Source organism: Rhinichthys klamathensis, unplaced genomic scaffold, assembly GCF_029890125.1.
Source record: "Rhinichthys klamathensis goyatoka isolate OS25496 unplaced genomic scaffold, OSU_Roscu_1.1 h1tg000369l_1, whole genome shotgun sequence".
Lineage (NCBI taxonomy): Eukaryota > Metazoa > Chordata > Actinopteri > Cypriniformes > Leuciscidae > Rhinichthys > Rhinichthys klamathensis.
This window is the reverse complement of record NW_026606877.1, coordinates 1,457,950-1,479,159: the sequence shown is the minus strand read 5'-3', so window position 1 is coordinate 1,479,159 and position 21,210 is coordinate 1,457,950. Positions and strand designations below refer to the sequence as shown.

General features: G+C 37.7%; 1 protein-coding gene across 3 annotated transcripts in view; it reads right to left on the bottom strand.

The window, feature by feature from the left end:
* Positions 1-21,210, bottom strand: part of edil3a (EGF-like repeats and discoidin I-like domains 3a) — a 234,392-nt gene that overhangs the window by 60,555 nt on the left and 152,627 nt on the right. For all 3 annotated transcript variants that reach the window (XM_056233375.1, XM_056233376.1, XM_056233377.1), the window contains one exon: positions 12,453-12,634. In XM_056233375.1, the coding sequence (XP_056089350.1) occupies positions 12,453-12,634 (182 nt within the window). The remainder of the gene's footprint in view (positions 1-12,452; positions 12,635-21,210) is intronic.

The following is a 21,210-nucleotide window of genomic DNA, read 5'->3' as shown; positions in this document are numbered from 1 at the left end:
AAAATTATCACAATTTAAACAATGAGTCAATACCTTATCAATCCTTCTTTCAAAGCGTGTTTTTGTCTTGACCCTGATTCACTATTACACTAAGTGTTTATATTTTATATTATATTTGCTCCGGCTACTTTCACATGAGTATAGTGTGGGAGTGGTATACGTTAGTTGTCACAACGAGTGAGAAAGGTTGACATTGATAAGCTAAATCTCAAACTTCCGGAGAATCACTCGTTTAAAAAAAAAAAAAACACCTTACAGAGGAGAGTCTGCTGGCAAAAAGTGAACGCAACAGTGCTCGAAATAAATTAACATTTTCTTGGCTTTTTGGAGATGGCAAAAACTGAATTTGAAATGTTGTAAATGCGACGCGGAGATGTTTTTTTTATTACTCAACATGTGAGTAAGGTATTTTATTGAACAGATAAATTGCCATATGTAGCTCTCCAACAGAGTTTATTGTAAAGCATTATCTATTGTGAAGGGCCACTTCATTATGGTTGTTGAAGTGCTGTGCTGGAGTATATTTTCAAGGAAGTACTGTGTCTATTAATGGGTAAGCTAACGTCTTCAGTTAGACAGCTTGAGATCCTTTCCATCTAAACTTCCATCTCTTGAGCCCAGTAGTGAATGTTTTATAACCAGTAGGATAACAATATTTATTTCGCACAGTCATGCAGAGCTGAAGCACAACCAAAACTATGTTCTTCTGCAAAATGCATGCAGAGGGCCAAAGGTCATGTACCTTTAATACTATTTAAAACATTTCACCCCTCCTGTAAATAGTCTGTGAATTACAGGTCTTGGGTTTCTTTCTCTTCCTTCCTTTCTTTCACCATTTCTTTCTTTCTTTCTTGATAACAGTATGCACATAAACTGAAAATATAAGAGTTTTTGAATACTTCATTTTTTGTACATGAGTATTGTTTCCATTGTCACTCTATATGGTTTCAATCAATCCATCCATCCATCCATCAATCCATCAATCAGTAAGATTTTGGGCCAGCAAGATTTAAAGTGCCCCTATTATGCTATTTTAAAGTTTCCTAATGTTGTTTTGGAGTCTCCTACAACAGGTTTACATGCATCAAAGGTAAAAAAAAAAAAAGAAAAAGTTTTTCCTCATAATGTACATTTGCACATCACCACATTTTCAATGATTCCCAAACGACTCGTAAGATGAATCAATCACTCTTAATCCATCCTTTCCGTGAGCTACTCTGCTCTGATTGGCCAGATGGCTCAGTCTGTTGTGATTGGTTTAGCGCGTACAGCGCGCGTGTTGAAAACAAAAACTAACCCAGTGCCACAACAACGTCAGCTCTGCATGTCCTGAGGCTTCCTACACCCTAAACTAAAAACAGTAACGAACAATGACTTCGATTTCACCATATCAATGGGAGCGTGAGTGCGATGAACCTCTCGAACCCGAACCTCCATCGCAAGGACAACTCAAGCAGGACGTTTCTCAGGGATACGCTACTTAGTTTGAGGTACATTATGAGATGTTGCAACTATAATTCCTCACCATCAGCATTAAAAAGTGCATGTCCATCAACAAATGTTTTTTATTGTACTAATGTATTTACTGAGTATTTATTGCGGTGAATACGTGGAAACTGTATGTGCATGCATGCAATGTTAGCCGAGCTCTAGCATTTCAGTAAGACAGTTATAATGTGAGTTAACCAGTTAGCAGGAGACCTACACAATATCAAACTCAAAACTAAGTATTTTGAACACCATCTTGTAAGAGCAAGTGGTTTGCGAATCCTGCATTGAACTAAAAAAAAAAAAAAGAAAGGAAGAAAAAAAAAATACTTGTATTCAGCAAGGATGCATTACATTTATCAAAAGTGACAGTAAAGACTTTGACATTATTACCAAAAAATATATTTCAAATAAATGCTGTTCTTTTGAACTTTCTATTCGTCAAAGTAACACGTATCACGTTTCTACAAAAATATTAAGCAGAAAATTTTACTTGAGCACCAACTCAGCATATTAGAATGTGACACTGAAGACTAATAGATGCTACTAACAGATGCTGAAAATTTGAATATGCTGAACAGTAAATTTCCACTGTGAACTCATATTTACATATGAAATGAGGTCTGGTATATAATGAAATGCAGCGGAAGGATCAGGGCCTTTTCTGTATCTCAGATCAGCCCGTTAGGCTGGAGGTCGCGAGACTCTCAGCTTCACGTAGCCTATTTATAATGTCAGGTTCATCTCCTCTTTGTTCCAGAACATTTGATGTTTTGTATTGATTATCTTTTGAACTAATAATACATTTACCTGACATAATAAATTGTTATATTTGATTATTCTAACAGACTTTGACTTTATTTTCATAGAGTTAAAAGGAATAGTCAAACATTCACGTAGATTTAATAACGCACAGATATCATTGAAAAACCTTTTCATTTATGGAGTCAGATGAAATAACGAGTTAATACATAAGATAAAATGTATTGCATTTAACCCAAAATACTTTGCCTTGAGAAAAGACGGAACACGTGAGACCTTAACCTCTAATCGAATACCGCCATTGGATCGAATTAGACGGCCTTACAGTAGTGTCCATATAACACTGACAGCAGTATTCAGCTGCTGTCTTCCATCTAGACAGTGGCATGGCTTACAGCCCTGCTCATTACCACTTAATGAACTATGACTCATCTCATGCAGGAACATGCTTGCAGTTCCTCCAAAAGCGGTTTACCAGCCTATTAAGCCCTTGCTATGATACAATCTGCTGAGTCACGCACAGTCATAATTATCCCACCTCAAACATTTAGGCTTTCTGCTGTGGTGAGGGCATTTTCAAAGATGTGCTACTGTGATGTGCTACTTTTAACTGACAGTATCATCCCTCAGGATTGTCACTGGTGTCTGCAGGGATAATCTGCAGACAAAAAGGACACACTTCAGTATATGTTGTCTGTATGAGAAACATTCCGCAAAGCAGAAACTACATTTAATGCTGTGTATTCAAACCTTTTTAATGTTGGATGAAAAGCAGATTTTAGGCAATAATAATGCCACATAGTCATGATTAAGACTTTTACTTTTCCCCCTTTGGTCTAAAAAAGTATTTTTAGACTAATGTGCAATTAAAAGTTGAAAGAACAAGAGAGAAAGAAACACAGAGAGAGCGACACCTCAAATTTAAATCAGCAAATGAAACGTTGAGATTTGAAATCTCTATACTGTGAGACAGAGAGGCCAGGTAGCCATAACCAGCACGGGCAAGTGAATAAACTGACTGAGATTTTTTATTTCTTTATTTTTGGTATTCTGTGCTGCTCAACTAGGTTCAATCTGGATCAAATTTGTGGACTGAGAAGTGACAAAGGCCACATACAGTAAAGGCCAGAGTAGCTCTAGTCCATCCAAATTGACAGCTGGTCCATACAGTCAACCGGAACATACTAATAGTTTGAAAAGAAAGATTAATTTGTCACACAGAAAATAATCATGACTCAATGAATATTATCATATTTCAGTTGCACAGTACTGTTCAAATGTTTAGGGGTGTTATTTAAATATATACTGTATATATATATATATATATATATATTTTATTTTTTATTTTTTTTTAAAGCAGTCTCTTATGCTCACCAAGGCTGCATTTATTTGATCAAAAATACAGTAAAAAACAGTAATATTGTGAAATTATAACTTAAAAGAACTGTTTTGTATTTTAAATGCAATTTATTTATGTGATGTCAAAGCTATTATATATGTTATACTTATAGTGTATATGCTAATTCTGTATTATTATCAATGTTATGCTTAAATTATGTGGAAACTATGATTATTTTCAAGATTCTTTAATGAATATAATGTTCAAAATGTTTCATGACAGCAAAACAAAAAGTGTTTAATTGAAATAGAAAACTTATTATAAAAAAATATTTACTGACATTTTTAATCTATTTAATGCATGCTTGCATAGTAATACAAGTAGTACTTTCTTAGAAAAAAATAATAATCCTGACCCCAAACATTTGCATGGTATAGTGTAAATTGGGTATTGTTGAATGGTAGTGTAAATTGGGTATTGTCTCACCTTTAATATATTCATTTCACAGTCACAATACAACTTTCCAAAGCAGTGTTGCATTCTGCTTTTAATTCATGCTATATGGGCTTGGCTAACAATAATCTAAACAAGTATGATGTCTATGCAAAATAAACACAGAGACTGAACCCCAGTTACAGATTCATTGGTGTGATACTTAACATCCCAATCCCACACACACACAATTACTCACCAACCACATCCTTGACATAGGCTGTATAAGCACCTGTTAACAGACTTTAAGGAGATGCAAATACAGCAACAGCAGTGCAAATAATGCATTAAACAATGAACTGTAAAGTAGTCTGCATGATTTATGCAATGGTTGTACTGTTTCTGTTATTGTACAGTTAACTAGGCTATGTAGCATAGTCAAATTTTGTCTCATAACGACTAAGGAAAGGGAACACAATCATTATATTTAATGAAATTTGAGAACAGACACAGGGGTCCATCCGAATTCACCAAGGTAAACCCACTTGCGTCTGGCCTTGACACAAAAAGTCAAATGACTGTGAGTGTTATTGGCAATGTGGCTGATATATTCAGAACTGACGGCAGTTACAAACAAACTTCTACCCTGAGATACTTGATTTAGTTGTGTACGGTTGCGATATTTGAAAATATAAACTGGGGATAAATTATGCAACTCGACTTTGACAGGTTACACTAAAACATGTCTGGCGAGGATAAGTGTTGATATGTTGTAATGAAAGCCTTGGATGTTACAGTGGAGAACTTGTATGGTGAGATTCATGATATTGAGGAGACGTGCCAAATCCTGATCCTCACCGAGAAATAAAATAAATAAACGAATAAAGCATGCTGCTGACTATTCCACTTCCGTCATGTTCAAAAGTGCCACTTCTTCAGTTATGAAATCTCATCCTTTTGTCCACTATGGGCTTAAAGAAATTTCCCTAGTGTGTCACAAAGCAATTTCACACAAGTGAGAAAGTCAAGATGCAAGTGCTACTGACAAATCTGGCTCTTCCACCCTCACAGAATTCCATGTTTACCTCTAGCTCTTTCTCCCTCTATAGATTTATCTTTTTTTTTTCAAGCGATGAGACTTGTAAAATTCTATTATAAAGCAAGACATTGATTTGTTTATTAAGCAAGGATCCATTACATTGATCAAAAGTGACAGTGAAGTATTCATAATGTTGCTTTTGTTATTTTGCATCAAATGTAATGGCTACTAAAAAAATTTAGCTTTGCCATCAGGAATAAATATATAGTTTTACATATATTAAAACAAAAGCAGATATTTTAAATCTTAATAATAACAATTTTTCTGTTTGTTTGTGTGTGTGTGTGTGTGTGTGTCCTGGTATTCCCTACGTTGTTGGGACCAAATGTCCCCACAAGTATAGTAATACCAGTCAATTTTGACCTTACGGGGATTTTTTTTTGGTCCCCATGAGGAAACAAGCTTATAAATCATACATAATTATATTATTTTGAAAATCGAAAAATTCATAAAGTTTTCTGTGATGTAGGGGGATAGAATATACAGTTTGTACATTAACTATTACGTCTAAGAAATGTCCCCGTAAAACGTGTGTGTGGTTCAGGTATACTGTTATGGGGGAAAAAATGTCCACATAAAGATGACTATATCTGAAATCCTTGTGGGGACCTTTTTTTGGTCCCCATGAGGGAAAACATTTTAAAAACACTATAAGTGATTCATACTAAGTGAGGATTATGGGTAGAGTTAGTGTTAGGGAAATAATATACAGTTTGTACACTATACAAATCATTATGTCTATGGAAAGTCCCCATAAAACATGAACACTCTTCATTTGACATCATAAAATGGCAAAAGCATAGCTAATGGATATTAATTAAGTTATGCACAAACAATTTAACAAAACCTTTATTTTACAATTTTGAAAAAGGAACAGAACCGATCCTATGGAAAGCTCAGTAGATCCAAGACAATTATGAAATGTAAACAATATTATAAATAAATAAATGAAATGAGATTAAAATGTATGAAACTAAAACTTATAGCTAAGTCCATAGGCGCTGATCCCGTGGTTGTTCGTGGGCTTGAGCACCAACGGAAATTGTCGAAAACCCACGGAGAAACACAAGATATTACCCATTAATTGTAACCAATAAAATAATAATAATAAAAAAAAACGGATTGACTGATGAAATAACACAGTGTACCCTAATATTGCAAAGAAATTATGGATTCACCTTTAATTCATGAGATAGCATTTTCAAGCTGAATTTAGTCTGTTCTCTAGTTATTTTATTTAAAAGTTATTTTTGAGTTAAATGCTTATTGTAGATAGGTATTTATTTAATTATTTTATTTTGTGAACCGCTACCGCTATTATCTGTGAGAGTTTATATGGGGCGGACTGGCCATCTGTGTGATCTGGAGAATCACAGAACGGACGGCCGGCGGGCCGGCCCACCGGCCCACCACCCGCCACACACGCAGTCACAGACATCCCAAGTCTCCCGGAAGTCAGTGGTGTAGTGCAGGGTATACGCCGGTATACGGCGTATACCCACTTCTTTTTCAGTCGGCATTGCGTATACCCACTTCTAAATCCCCTCTGATGCGCATCATTTATTGCTAATCCAATCTCGTGAGAAAAAAAAACACCCAGTCAGGGTCGTACCCTAATATTAACTCTAATTTGTTGCTGCAATGATTCTTCCATCGCGACGATAACTGACCTTTCTCGTCTGATCTGATCTGCATCAGCACTCAAACACCCACTCGTCAATGTCAAAATGTTTGAGACCAATCAAAGCATGCAGGATTTTTTGTTCACAGAAGCGCGAGCCGAGCGCGAATCCCAACGCGACGCTTCACTTCAGTTAACGATCAGTGCGAGATAAGATGCAAGTAGCTAAAATATACAACATTAACCAACAATATACGGCTGGTTTTCGATAGAAGTTTTAAATGACCGACAGAAATAATGAGTTTGATCAAAGACAGTGGAAATTATAAGCTCAATTTAACAACACAAGCACCCTATTAAATATATTGCCATTATTTTTGTATAAATATATTTGTATAACGTTTCCTCGAATGTTTTCGACTTTTCACTGTTTGTATCACTCCGCTTGTCTGTGTTTGCTCAACTTGCATCATTAAGCCAGAAGGCAGCGACAAGTGACTGTCTTTATGAGTGAGCAATTGAGCCATTAATTAAATGAACAGATTAGTCCAAAAACATTGATTAATTTAGGAAAGAAAAAGTAGCTGAAACTGGAACTGATTCCCATGTTTAAGAATCTGATCAAATACTTCATGCTTTTAAAACCATTTTTTGGCCATCAAAACACCTTAAAATGCTCATGTCGAGATCAGGAAAATCAAAAATTTCTTGGGGGGGCATGCCCCCCAACCCCCCTAGCAATATCATTTATGGGACCTGGCTATTTAGAAAACCCTATGTACGGCCCTAATATGCAAGAATACTAGTGATTCTATATGTTCAATTGTATTCATTATATTCTATATTCTATAGTCTTGCATATTCAATACTAATGCAAGACTAGTCTTACATGTCACTGTTTATAACACAGAGCGTGCATCCTTTGCTGGGATGCTTAAAAAAATATTGGGGGCATAAATTAAGAGTATACCCACTTCTCCAGGCACCACTACATCACTGCCGGAAGTTCCCCGCATATTTATAGCGGCTCACTGATGCCCGCAAATTAGTTAAAATCTCTCGGAATCTAGAGCGAATAAGAGTGCGCATGCGTAGCGCGCGCACGACAGAGAGAGGGAGCGAGCTAGAGACCTTGCGTGTGTGTGCTAGTATGCGCGTGTGCCTCACGAAGCGCATGTAAGGACCCAACCAATCAAGTGCGGGCGGGCTTTTATCTCTACTACTGACGAACCGAATTAATCATAAATTACTTTGCAAGTTACTTGGTAGGGATGATGTTAGGAAGTGATATTCAGCTTGCTACATTTTTAATGATTACAGTAGTTAAAACAGCTAAACTTCAACATTTTAGCTGTAAAATGCCATGCAGTAGCTAATATTAAGAAATATGTTGTGCTTTTACTTTTAAAAATGTTGGTAACGTTACAGTTAATGCTTACAAACTTTGAAGATTTTGAATACAGAAGTTACATTTGTAATGGTGTAGCCTATTTTCATTTAGATGTGGTATTATTATTTGTGCAGTAGCTAAGATTAATTACTGCATAAATTAATTAAGATTATTAAGTAATAAATTCATTTTAAGACAGCATGGAATAGATTGTATAATTTGCTGTTAGCTAGGTATAGTATTATGAGCCACAATTAAAGTCTTGTGACACTCATGCCAGGCAGCAGGCGTTATTGTTGTTGTTGTCGAGTTTCCGCGCGCCGATTGCTTTGGGCCGGGCCTAGTCAAAGTCCAGGGCCGTTTTTTAGTCCCAGTCTGTCCCTGAGTGTGGGAATCCTCCGGCAGAAACATAAATAAGAGCCTAAGGCTAAATCCTCATTACACAGTGATTTGAGGGAGCGTTCATTGTCACTGATCAGTCAAAGTTCTTAAATGAACTCTGGAATGGCATTTTATTCCATAACTTCATTCCTACATCTGCCACTGCCAGAATTGGGATTTTATAGCTCAGTGGATATGCATAGATCAACAGCTTAATCTTAAAGATGAATCATTGGTTTAGAGATAACATTTTTACTTTGAGTATGAGGGTTTCTGGGTTCTAATCCACAAACATATTTCCATATATTAACCTCTTCAGCTCTGGTGTATATTTGGATTCTGGCACATTATGAAATTTTTCTCCAAAACAGGTTGGCCACAATTATTGGCACCCCTAGACATTTTTCTGAGTAAAATATCTCTGAAGTATAATTCCCATTAATATTTAAATATTTTAGCACGTCAGGGAGACTAGGAACATGACCTTGTCCAGCTATGACTTCTTGTTTCACAGGAGTTTAAATATGAGGGAACACAATGGGTGACTTTCCTTAATCATCCATCACAATGTGTAAAACCAAAGAATATAGTTCTGATGTGCAGCAAAGGATTGTTGAGCTTCACAAAATAGAAAGTGGCTGTAAGAAAATAGTTAAATAATTAAGATGTTCCAATCAACTAAAGATGTTACGAATCTGCCAGGAAGAAAGCATGTGTCTATTGTACGGCGAGGAGGAAAGTTTGAGTGGCCAAAGACTCTCCAAGAAACACAGATGGAGAATTGCAGAGATTAGTTGACGGATCTGGAGACATTCTGTATGGAGGAATGGTTTCTGATCTCTTGTCAGATGTTCTCCAAATTCATAGGAGAAAACTCAGAGCTGTTATCTTGGCAAAAGGAGGTTGCAAAAAGTATTTAATAAAAGGGTGCCAATAAGTATGGCCAACGTGTTTTAGAGAAAAACATTTATTTCTATTATTTATTGATTGATTTACCCCCCAACTTTAATTTACTTCAATGAAAGGTTCGATTTTTGCAATTTTTGAATAAAAGATCAAAAGGAGAGACAATACAGATTTATTTGTGCAGCCAAAATTACCAGTAAAAATTTGATCATATTTACCATGGGTGTCAATAATTCTGATCACAACTGTACATTGAAGTTAATAGACAACATTTTTTTCAATTTTTCAGAAAACCCCATACATTTTAACAAATAAGGGGAATAATTAATATGTTTTAATGTATTTGTTCATATCTTTATGATAAACAGAAAAAAACACATTTTTATTTTATTTTAGTTTAGTTTAGTTTAATTTTGTTATTTAGGATCTATTTGATCTATGTCCCTGCTGAAAGTTTATTTTGATTGCCAGCATACAGGGATACATTAATTGTCTATCTATCACCTTCAAAACAAAAGTTATTGAGCTTTTGCTGAAGGGAGGGGATGATGCCTTCAAGTGTCCTTTTAGGGTCTCTATTTGTAATTTCTGCAGGAATTACTGTCTGCACATCTGAATTTAAAAGAGCCCCTTTCCGGAGAATAATAAGTGGCTCATTTTGCACAAAACCTCTTATATTTTAATCCATAGGTGGAATAATTAATAATTATTGCATTTCTTCACAAAAACAGCATTGTCAGAAAGTGGTGAGATGTCCCCACTGCCCCCATTGTAAATGACGCTAGAGTTAGCATTTTATTCACCACAGCATAAGGCTTGAAGACAGTGAGAAGCTGAGGTATAAATGTCAGGAAAAGACAGAATAACAATGACAGTGAGGAAAAAGCGTGTTAACGACAAACAGACACGCTGTGTGTCGCTTCTGATTTAAGTGACAAGAGCTCAAGAGAGGTCATGTGGAGGCTACCACAGCATATGGCCTTAAGCCAATCTGATATTTCTAGCACACCTCTCTGTGTTCTAACCCAGCAGCTCCAGAGCCCCAAAATCTCCATCCCAAGTGGCATCATTAAAGTCAGACAAATTCCCTAAATGCTTTATCCCTTTCTATACTTTCCCCTCCATGTCTCTCTCTCTCTCTCTCTCTCTCTCTCTCTCTCTCTCTCTCTCTCTCTCTCTCTCTCTCTCTCTCTCTCTCTCTCTCTCTCTCTCTCTCTCTCTCTCTCTCTCTCTCTCTCTCTCTCTCTCTCTCTCTCTCTCTCTCTCTCTCTCTCTCTCTCTCTCTCTCTCTCTCTCTCTCTCTCTCTCTCTCTCTCTCTCTCTCTCTCTCTCTCATCCTCACTCTTTACCTGCGAGCAACGACCGTTGCACAAACGGTGGTTAACTTGTTACGCTCACAAGTCTGCAGTTAGACTCTCCCTATCATTTCTTTCTTCAGCCGCATTTCATCTCTCAGCTCTTTTATATTACGCTGCTGCACAGACAACCAGCTGAATATCAATTCAATGAAGAATCCAATTCAGTCTCTGTCTTTTACAAGCAGGCATTTAAAGAATAAATCTGAGGTTGACATGAGGCTACTCATCGTAAAACTAGAGGTAAATGGACTGAGACTTCCATCCACTGTGATTGTCTGCATTATCAATCAAATGTTCTCTGCTTAAGAAACGGCATATGAATACTAAATCATCTACCGAAGAAACTCAAAGAAATGGATTGATACACAAAGATGTAAGTTTGCCATCGCCATCAATAGTAATTGACAGTAATGGACGAGCATGAAGCGGTTCTGTGAATGGACAACTCTTTTGAAACATTTCTGACAGAGTTGCAGCCAAAGAGAGATCTCTTTTTATTTAAAAAAAAAAAAAAAAAAAAACAGTTTTGATTTCTGGAGTGAATAACAGAGAGATCCTACTAAATTCACAGCTTCCCCACTGACGAAAACAAAAACCAACAAACAACCAAAAACTTCCAAACGTTTGAGAATTTTTGACTTAACTTAAAAAAATTGAGGAAACCTGTTGCCTTAAAATTATTTTCCACAAACATAGTACAATAGTAGCTTTAAAAAAAAAAAAGCTGTCTTGTCTGTGAAACAAAAACTATCAAGGCAAACATACAACAAAAAACAGTCTACCAATGATCATAATTTTCAGATAAACATGCCGACAGGAAGAGAAAATTTCTGCCAACTACGGGTTCATTCACTGTAATAATTATTAACAAACATCATGGTTAATTCAAAATTAAGTAATGTGGTTTGTCATGTTCACATAACTTATTTTTTTCAATTAAGCATTAAGTTTATTTACTTAATAATTTTAAGGCAAGGGTTTACAATTTTTTTAAGTAAGTGAACTGAACACTATTTACAGTGTGTCATAATTTACTCGCCCTCAAGTTGTTTCAAACCTGTATGAGTTTCTTTCTTCTGTTGAACACAAAAGTATATATTTTAAAGAATGTTGGACCCCACTGACTTCCATAGCATTTTTTTTGTCCTACTATGGAAGTCAGTAGGGTCCATTAACTGTTTGATTACAAACATTCTTCAAAATATCTTCTTTTGTGTTCAACAGAAGAAAGAAACTCATACAGGTTTAGAACAACTTGAGGGTGAGTAAATGATAACAGAATTTTCATTTTTGGGTGAACTAACCCTTTAACTGTATTTGTATATTGACTGGTGTTATTATATAACATATATATTATTTATTTATTTTTCTATTGCTTTACATATTCCGCAGTGCTTTGGCAATACAGTATGCACAAAATTATCCCATGTCAATAAAGCAAAATAAATTGGAATATAATTTTCCACAAACATAGTACAATAGTAGCTTTAAAAAAAAAAGCTGTCTTGTCTGTGAAACAAAAACTATCAAGGCAAACATACAACAAAAAACAGTCTACCAATGATCATAATTTTCAGATAAACATGCCGACAGGAAGAGAAAATGTCTGCCAACTACGGGTTCATTCACTGTTGATAGATTTCCATACAGACTTAATGCCCGTGTCAATCTGTTACCTGAATCCAGGGCCATCTGTCATTCTCGGCTGCAGTCCAGGCATTCACAAGACCCTTCTTATTCAGCCGGGCAAAGTAGGGGTACCATTTCTGGAGGCCGAAGAGAGCTCGGTGAGTGGAGGAGGCCGTTATCTGCTGGTTAGAGATGATTCCACCCTCCATGCCCAGTGGACCGGAACATTCTGCTCAAGACACAGAAACAACACATGAATGCTGAGGTTAGACATACAGTGTACAGACATATATCATGGATCTTAGTACAAAATTGTTATTGCCACATCATAAGTTTTATGAGAAGATTCCATATGTTGGATCCTCAAAGACACATCCACAAGAAGTATAATGTGCACTTTATTGATTAAAGAACGCTAGGTTCATTTGTATGGAGTCTTTTATCCATAAAATATCAATTAAAGGGGTACTTCACCACTATCAAAATAAGCGTTCAATAAAACTTGACATGACTATGCAGGATGGATGAATGGACAAAATAAATATATACATACATGTGGTTCTTCATGACTAGAGAAAACAGAAAAGGAGATGTCTTGCCAAATAGATAGGGGAACTTTACAGTTTGCTCCTATTAGGTAGACTTAACCAGAGTAATATACCACCTTGTTGCTTGAGTAGGAAATAATCTTAGCAAACTTTTAGCCGTTAGCAAGAATCAGTACTCTTCTACTGCCTCATTGCTGTCCGTGACGCTTCCTTTGACCATTCCAGAGTCGGCGTCCTTGTTTGAATCACCCTGGGAATCACTATCCTTATTTGTATCCTTCTCTGAGATCTCTCCAATGGACAATGGTCTTCTGTTACAAAAATTATTTCCTTTCATTCAGCATATGAGGTGATTAACACTGTCCCACATGGGGACATGATTTTACCCGTAGGAAACCCGTTTTGCATGTTGTTTTCATTAAAGGTGCACTAAGCGATGTTGGGTGTCATCACTTCTTGTTGACGTTCGAAGTATTGTCAAACAAAACGGAGGCTAGCTAGACCCTCCCTCCTCCTCATCCCATCCCCTCCCCCTCCCGTGTGTTGGTTAGGCGAACATGAACGTCCATTTAAAAAAAAAAAAAAAAGGATTTACCCACCTGTCCAGCAAAAACAGAGCTACCTGAATGTCAGATTGGAAGCCCTTCTGCCTGGCGGAGTTCTCGCCACCTTTCAAAGGCTTTTCCACAGTAAATTCGTGACTTTGGGCGTTCCTTATCCTTTTCTCTCTTCTTTGCAATTTGTTCATCAGAATGTTGTCTCTTTGGTCGTGTGTCGGCCATATCAAACTTAAAGAGAATATAATTCTAACTTCCATCTTCATGCTTCTCTCTCCTCTACAACCCCCTTCGCACACCAACCCCCCGAACCTCAAGAAATCCTTCTTGTCGGTTATTGGCTGGAACACTGTTTTTTAAGTTTCGTGGTGCGGGTTGGCCCAGTTTGACTTGACTTGAGCTTGGGGTGTCTACAGAGACTGCATTTTTTTTACAGTGTGTTCAGGGGACATGCAGCTAGCGGATAGTGAGGAGATGTTTGCTGTATGTGCCAAAAAACATATTGGCCTAAAAAACGCGTGACATCGCTTAGAGCACCTTTAAGGGAAATATCAGCCTTGGTGTTCTCATTTTCAAAATAGTGAAGCTCACACTGTTAAAAAAGTCTGTAAAGATAGGGCTGTTACATGTATGGTCTGTCTCCCATGTTTCATAGTGTTTTTGGTTTAGTTCTGTGACCCAGTTTTCCCCAGTCTGTCTAATTAGTCATCTCCCTCACCTGTGTCCTGTTAATTATCTAATTAAGTTCCTTTTGTTTGCTCTGTGTATTTAGGCTATGTTTACACGGAAACGATCTGAAGAAAAAACGCAAAAGTGGCGTTGCGTTATCACTTTTTATTCTGCGTTTAGACGAGCGTTATGGTTGGGAAATCCGCGTGCATATGGTGACGCAAAAGTGTGTGAAATTCGATGTAGTGCACTCCAGGCAGCTAGGTGGCAATGTGAAGCACTGCCACACAACAACACCATATCTTAGAATATTTTGTACAACTGTTGAAAAGACTCTTGTATGTTTTTCAGAGCTGCTAGGTCAAATTGAAGGTCCGACGTATGGAAATAATCTGACATGTTGGTTGTTATTTTCCTGTACTGGCGCATGCATGTGACGTAAACGCGTACGCGACGAGAGCCACCGTGAGCAGATTTGCGTTTTTACCGTTTAGACGGGAACGCGACGGTGGAGCGTTTTTAAGATTTCCACTCTGGAGGGTGGTTTCACTTTTTTGCGGTTTTAAGCCCCCAAAACGCCGTTGCCGTGTAAACGAAAGGCACATCCGAAAAAATATTTTTACGTTTTCACCCGGAATCGTTCTCGTGTAAACGGGGCCTTAGACCATGTGTTCTCCCTCAGTCTTCATCCGTTCTCGTTAATGTAACGTTGTGTTAAGCCCTATTCGCACTGGATTAGTATTATCTCAATTCACATCTGAATTTCGTGTGGCGCATTCGCACGGAATAAGCGAAGCCTGTGATTTTACTCGAATTTACTGACTTATCTCCCGGTCCGGATATGATGTCAATAGGCTATTGCTTGAAAATGTCTTGTAGTTATAGGTCTAGCTGTATGCTATATCATAAACAGAATTGTAAGGACTCAAGGGCGGATCTAATCCGTAGGGAATTTGCATATCATAATTAATAATTGGTAATTAATAATTATTCATGCATGTTTGGATTAGATCAGTCTTACATGTTAATAAATCTCCCGATAAGGGAGGATCTGTCATTTTACCTGCATGCATGCAGGTGAATCCTTGAAATTAACCACAAGTTGATTGCAATTAATTACACGGACCACGTTTCACAAAACAGGTAAAATGAATTAGCTCAATTGTCAGGATAATATTTGTGGGGATCCACAATATCATCTTACTTTATAGGATTTCAGGAAACGCAATTCTCTGGCCAGAAGAATTGGGTTTCCCGCCCTATAAACACATACTCTTTAAGGTATATTTAATTTTAGTAAGCTTGTAGCAAGATCTTTGGCACTTAAGGGACTTGAAGCTGAGCAAAGAGACAGTTCATCAATCAAATGAATATATAATTAATTTAATAGAGGCATGACTACTTATGTATTTACTACGGTTACAGGGGATATATGTATTTACAAACATAATAAACAAACAAAACACGATAAGAAGACATCAATGAACGAGAAATGCGTAAAGTTTGGACAATGGATAACTTACAGGCGTGAGCAAGTAAGAGGGAGAGAGAGAGAGAGAGAGAGAGAGAGAGAGAGAGAGAGAGAGAGAGAGAGAGAGAGAGAGAGAGAGAGAGAGAGAGAGAGAGAGAGAGAGAGAGAGAGAGAGAGAGAGAGAGAGAGAGAGAGGGAGAGAGAGAGAGAGAGAGAACATTAGCAGAATTCCTCCTAAGACATTCACCTCTCCGATTACAACACGAAACATCATCTTAAAGCTTCTTAGAAGCTCTATAAAGAGATTATACTTGCACAAGTTATGTTATGGTCTCTCTGTGTCGAGGCATTCCTGTACGGCCCTGTCTGGCCGCGTGAGCTGAGTCCTTTGTGTGTGAGGAAGCGTCACGTGGGTTGCTTGGCGCGCGTGTTGAACGGAGGTTCAAAGTCTTTGGGGTAACATTACCAAAGGAAAATAGTTCGGCTAAGTTCGTTTCACTTCGTGGAAGTGAACTGAGTCGACTACGGAAAACAAAACTTTGACTAACAAAGAAAATAAATAAATAAAAAGAAAGGCGAAGAGCTCGCCCGGAGGCGAGACCTTACATTATGACACGAGGACAAGGGAGGAAGAGAGCGAGCGGAGGGGGGAAGCGTCATTTATCACTTTTGGAGAAATCCAGCCTCTTCCTGTCGGCTTGGCCAATTAGAGGATTGGAATTCACAGGCGGGACTTTGGTTTTTATTGCTCTTTGTCTCAGAGAGAGACATTTGAAACCCTAATTTCGTCGGGTGTTTAAGAGCAGTATCTTCACAATTATTACAAAGTCACAAAGTTTTTGTCACAAAGTTTTAGCAAGATGTGATATACATGGCTAAATGGGAAACGAAGATTGGAGCTCAGAGAATCCAAACTTGCCTCACATTGAGTTGGTTACTCACAGTTTGCAAAGTTTGAAACCTTATCCCATTAGAGTTTCCCAACAACATAGATCAAACACATAAGACAAATCGTAAGATGAGATTGGATACATTGTTCGTACAATTCTCAAGGGGATATATAATAGAATCTATCCATGAATGCAGAATTCATTTCTCCTTCTTAGTTAAATCCAGAGAGAGAGTGAGACACAACAATTCTGGGGATCGACAGTTATATGTAAAATGCATAATGATAAAGTCACAGTTATTCCAATGTAACCTGGACAAATAAACACACATAAAACACATTGAATATATCTGGTTAAATGTCTTTTAAGGAAAAGGAGTTTATTTTCGCTTTAGAATCCACTTCCTTTGGGAAATTCCGATCAGTCATAAAATGTCTTGTAAGCGGACACCACGCTCTGTCCTGAGTGTGGTCTTCACTGGTGGGGGATGTGTGTGTGTGTGTGTGTGTGTGTGTTTGGGTTAATTTACATTCAGAGATTTTAGGTCTTTAACAGGATGTATTTAGTTATTCAGATTCACCCTCGCCCAGTCCTTACAGAATAATGTTCCTTACTGCATGCTGCTATACATGTCATTCATCTCCATCTAATCATTCTTTTTGTTTTTTGCTCTTCTGATGGTTAGCGATATGACCCAGCACCAAAAATACTATCAAAACACTCCATTATTCGCAATGGATGGATAAAAACGCGCACAGGAAACAAAAACCTTAAAAAAAATTATATATGACCCCGCCAAATCACAGATGCCGATTCGCATGGGACTAATATTATCACAGGACCCCGGGGTTCGGCCAAATCACAGACAACCTCTGCAATACAAATGACTAGAGGTCACCAGGTAATCCCGTGCGAATAGGGCTTTAGTCTCCTGTTCTGATGTTCCTGATCCCAAGTTTATTCCATTAAATACCATTCTAATTGTTCTCCTTCGTCTTCGTGCCTGTTTCCACTACACGTTACGTAACAAAGGCACAATATGTGATGCGATCTGGGGAAACCCACCACATGGTGAAATTTGATACCAGACGAAAGCTGGAATCAAACCCTTTCCAAATATGTTTTAATTTTTTTCATAGCTTGTTGGTAGCAAAAGTTATGTTTATCTGAATGGCTGAGCGCTATGATTTTCAGGAATGGAATTCTGAGAAAAACAGGTTTAATTAACTGTCACCGTCCCGCTAGCAGGACGCAAAAGGACGCTAGCAAAATTAATCCTGTGAGTCCATTATGACATCAATTAGGGCACTGACATCCCCAGGAATTAGCAGATTGATGCGAGCAAGATCATTTACATTAAGTGAGCAGCTTTTTCAGACTCTGTCGTTCTCTTGTTCTCCTCCATCTCGAGATAACGTTATAAAACTGCGTATCGTTACAGTTTAATCAGGATTGGTGCGAAATGCGCACTGATGCACCTTCACTGTACATGTTATGTGGTTTATTTTGATAGGTAAACTATCTTTTTAGTGTTAAGTGACAGGTATGGGTGATTTTTTTGCACGTCCACCGGGCGTTAGAGAAATGGCCACATTATAAGAGAGTATTTTCAGCTTGCCACTATAAATCACTATTTTTCTGCACTAAACAATGGAATTTTGGCAAGATATTTTCAGAGATGAGACAGGATGTTATAGAATAATAATTTAATAAAAAAAAATAAAAAAAAATAAAACTGACATTCAAACAATTTTTTAATCGCGCTGGGACGTCTGACGGCTTTTCCCAGATCGCATCACATATACTGTATAAATATGAAGGAATTTTTTTTTTTTTTTTTTTTACAGGTGTTTTACCTGTATTTTGAACTATAAGCACTGCAATGTGTTGTGTTTTAGGGTTAACGGAAATTTCCGTAAAATGACAATGTCCTGTCAGAAAATTACCAGTACATTTTTATTTTTTACAGAGCATAACAAGCCATAAGTGAACATGCAGCTGAGGTATTTAAGCACAATCAGGCGTACAGCCTGTGAAAACGCCATGCTGACTTTGAAAGTTAGAGACATGCCCCTGAAAGACTGTTTTTGGAAGAGAGATCCTTAAGAATAAAAAAAATAAAATAAAAAAAAATAAAAAAAACACACCTTGAAGATTACAGGAGCATGGAGAACATTTCATTGGACATGCATGACTTCCATGACAATGTGATGCAATTAGATATTAAGTGTCAAAAAGACTCAGAAACAGTATTTATTTTTGGTTCAAAACATTACTTTTAGCTGTTTTCTTTTATTTATTTTTTGCTTTTTGCCTCAAAGCCATCCTCTCTCTTTCATCTGTCTCTGTCTCTCCGTGCACACATACTCAAATCTCTCAAAGTTGAAGCATTGCCAATGACCTTAACAACAAAGGAGCTTTAACTAGAGCTTGTGTTAGGAGCACGTTCAGATAATTAACATGAGTGGAGTGCACTCAACAATCAATGATAAGAGGTGTATATAGATTCAACAGTCTCACCTCAATCCATTGACAATTTAGCAGCACCCCTCCACTGCCCCTTCTCCACACTTCTAGTCCTAACTACTTACATGGGGGGAGTACTCTGGGTTCGGGCCAAACTCAGGCCCCATCTACACTACTGCGTTTTAGTTTAGAAACGGATAATTAAAACGAATACGATCTCCGTCCACACCAGCGTTTTAGCTGCGTATTAGAATTGATCTCCGTCCACATTAAAACGACTGAAAACGCGGATCACGTGACCATTCACCAACACTGGGCATCAGGGGCGGACTTAACCATTAGGCAAAGGTCGGCAATTGCCTTGGGCCCCGAGCTACCTAGGGGCCCCCAAAATGCCCCCATTAAACTATGCTTAAGTTTTTTGTTTTTTTTACTTTTCGCAAATTATATATTTCTAAAAAACATTTGCGAAAAAAGGCATCAAATCATTAGTCGCAGACAGGAGGGGCCCCCCCACCTCGCTACATTGGACTATTCCATTATCTCACTTTCTGCGTGCGAAAGTGACAAGGCTGTAATGCGCCAAAAAAACTGACGGAGAAAAAGAAGTGATTAACAGACAGTGTACAGAGTGACAGACAGAGTGTACAGAGTAGTAGACAGAGTAAAAATAAAGCGAAGCTACCCAAGCGGTGATTAAAAACCAGGAAGCGGGAGGAAAGAAAAAACTTTTTTAGCAAAATTGCAGAAGGTAACAAACTTTTTTGTGATGCCCGCTGACAATGACAACAATGCTAACGATATGTTACAAGTCCATGGCCGTATAGCCAGCTATATATGGCTATAGTATCGTGACCGAGGTCCGGAACTCTGTCATTTTTTTTTTACATTCAAAAATAAAATGTCAAGCTCTCTGAATGATTAATTACCCGTTTAAACCACCTCATATGAGTGTTTGCAATTCATGTTCCTGCGAGAAGCTAGCGCAGTGAACGGGGCTTGAGAGCGCGCTGTGAGTGAGGGCGCGCGTGCAGCCTCCGTGTTGCCAGATCCACCTAATGGAAAGGTGGCAGTAGTCTTCTGGACCTGTTTTTCTGATTTAATGTGACACTTTAGTTTAGGAAGTTATTAAAGTGGAAAGTTGCATGTTAGGGTTAGTGATATATTAATCTTATTTCCAAAACACAAGCTTTGAACTTATTTCGGATTATTATTATTTTGTTTTGTTTTTCTTGTTTTTCGTAGCAATATCTGGCAACATTTTACTGTCGGCATTAATAAAAAAAGCTTATAGACAAACTGTAATTGCATAAAGCTACCACATTCGGTAAGACAAACGCAATGATCATCGTGATTATCTGTAAGAAATGTATAACACTATCAAAAACTATAGCATAATACAGATCTGTATGAATTAAATTTGCCAAATAACTTACTAGCCAGCTGGAAGACGGCTCATGCTAATTAGTTAACCTTTCACAAAGTCATCATAAAAACATTAATTAAAGCAGTGTTTCTCAACTAGCAATCTATTCAGTCAGCATATTTGTGTTTGATCTGTGTGAATTACAGAAATATAAGACTTGCTAGACCTACTTTTTTCTATATTTCTTTGCACAAAACTCTCCAGAAAGTGCCATTTAATGGTTTATTTAAAAAAAAAAAAAAAAAAATTTGTTCTCTTTTAAAGATCGGATGGGGGGCCCCATACTACCTTCGCCTTGGGCCCCCAATTTGCTAAATCCGCCACTGCTGGGCATGCGCGTGCCGGTGTAAACACAACTTCATTGATAAAATTATCCCACCATGCTCTGGGTTAACCCCAAACCGACGATTCCATGTACGGTCAACGCCGCTGCACACGGGAATTGTCACAGATCGCTCGAATAATAGCTTGACTCCGGCGCATGTAGGCTGTTATAGCGTTGTAAAATGCAGAATTTACTTGTACAACAGCTGCTAGCAAAGATATACGCCATGACTGATGACACCCAATCATAGAGCCGAGCGTGAGCCTCTACTACGTCATCGTTTCTAAAGTCCTCCGTCTTGACCCGTCTACACTAATGCTACGTTCACACGGGACGCGAATAGCGCGTCAAATTCGCGCCTACCGCGTCTAGTTATACGCTTGACCACTTTGAATCCATTCGCGCCTCAAGAGCGAAATTGACGCGCGTAAAAAACAAAACTTTGAAGCGAAA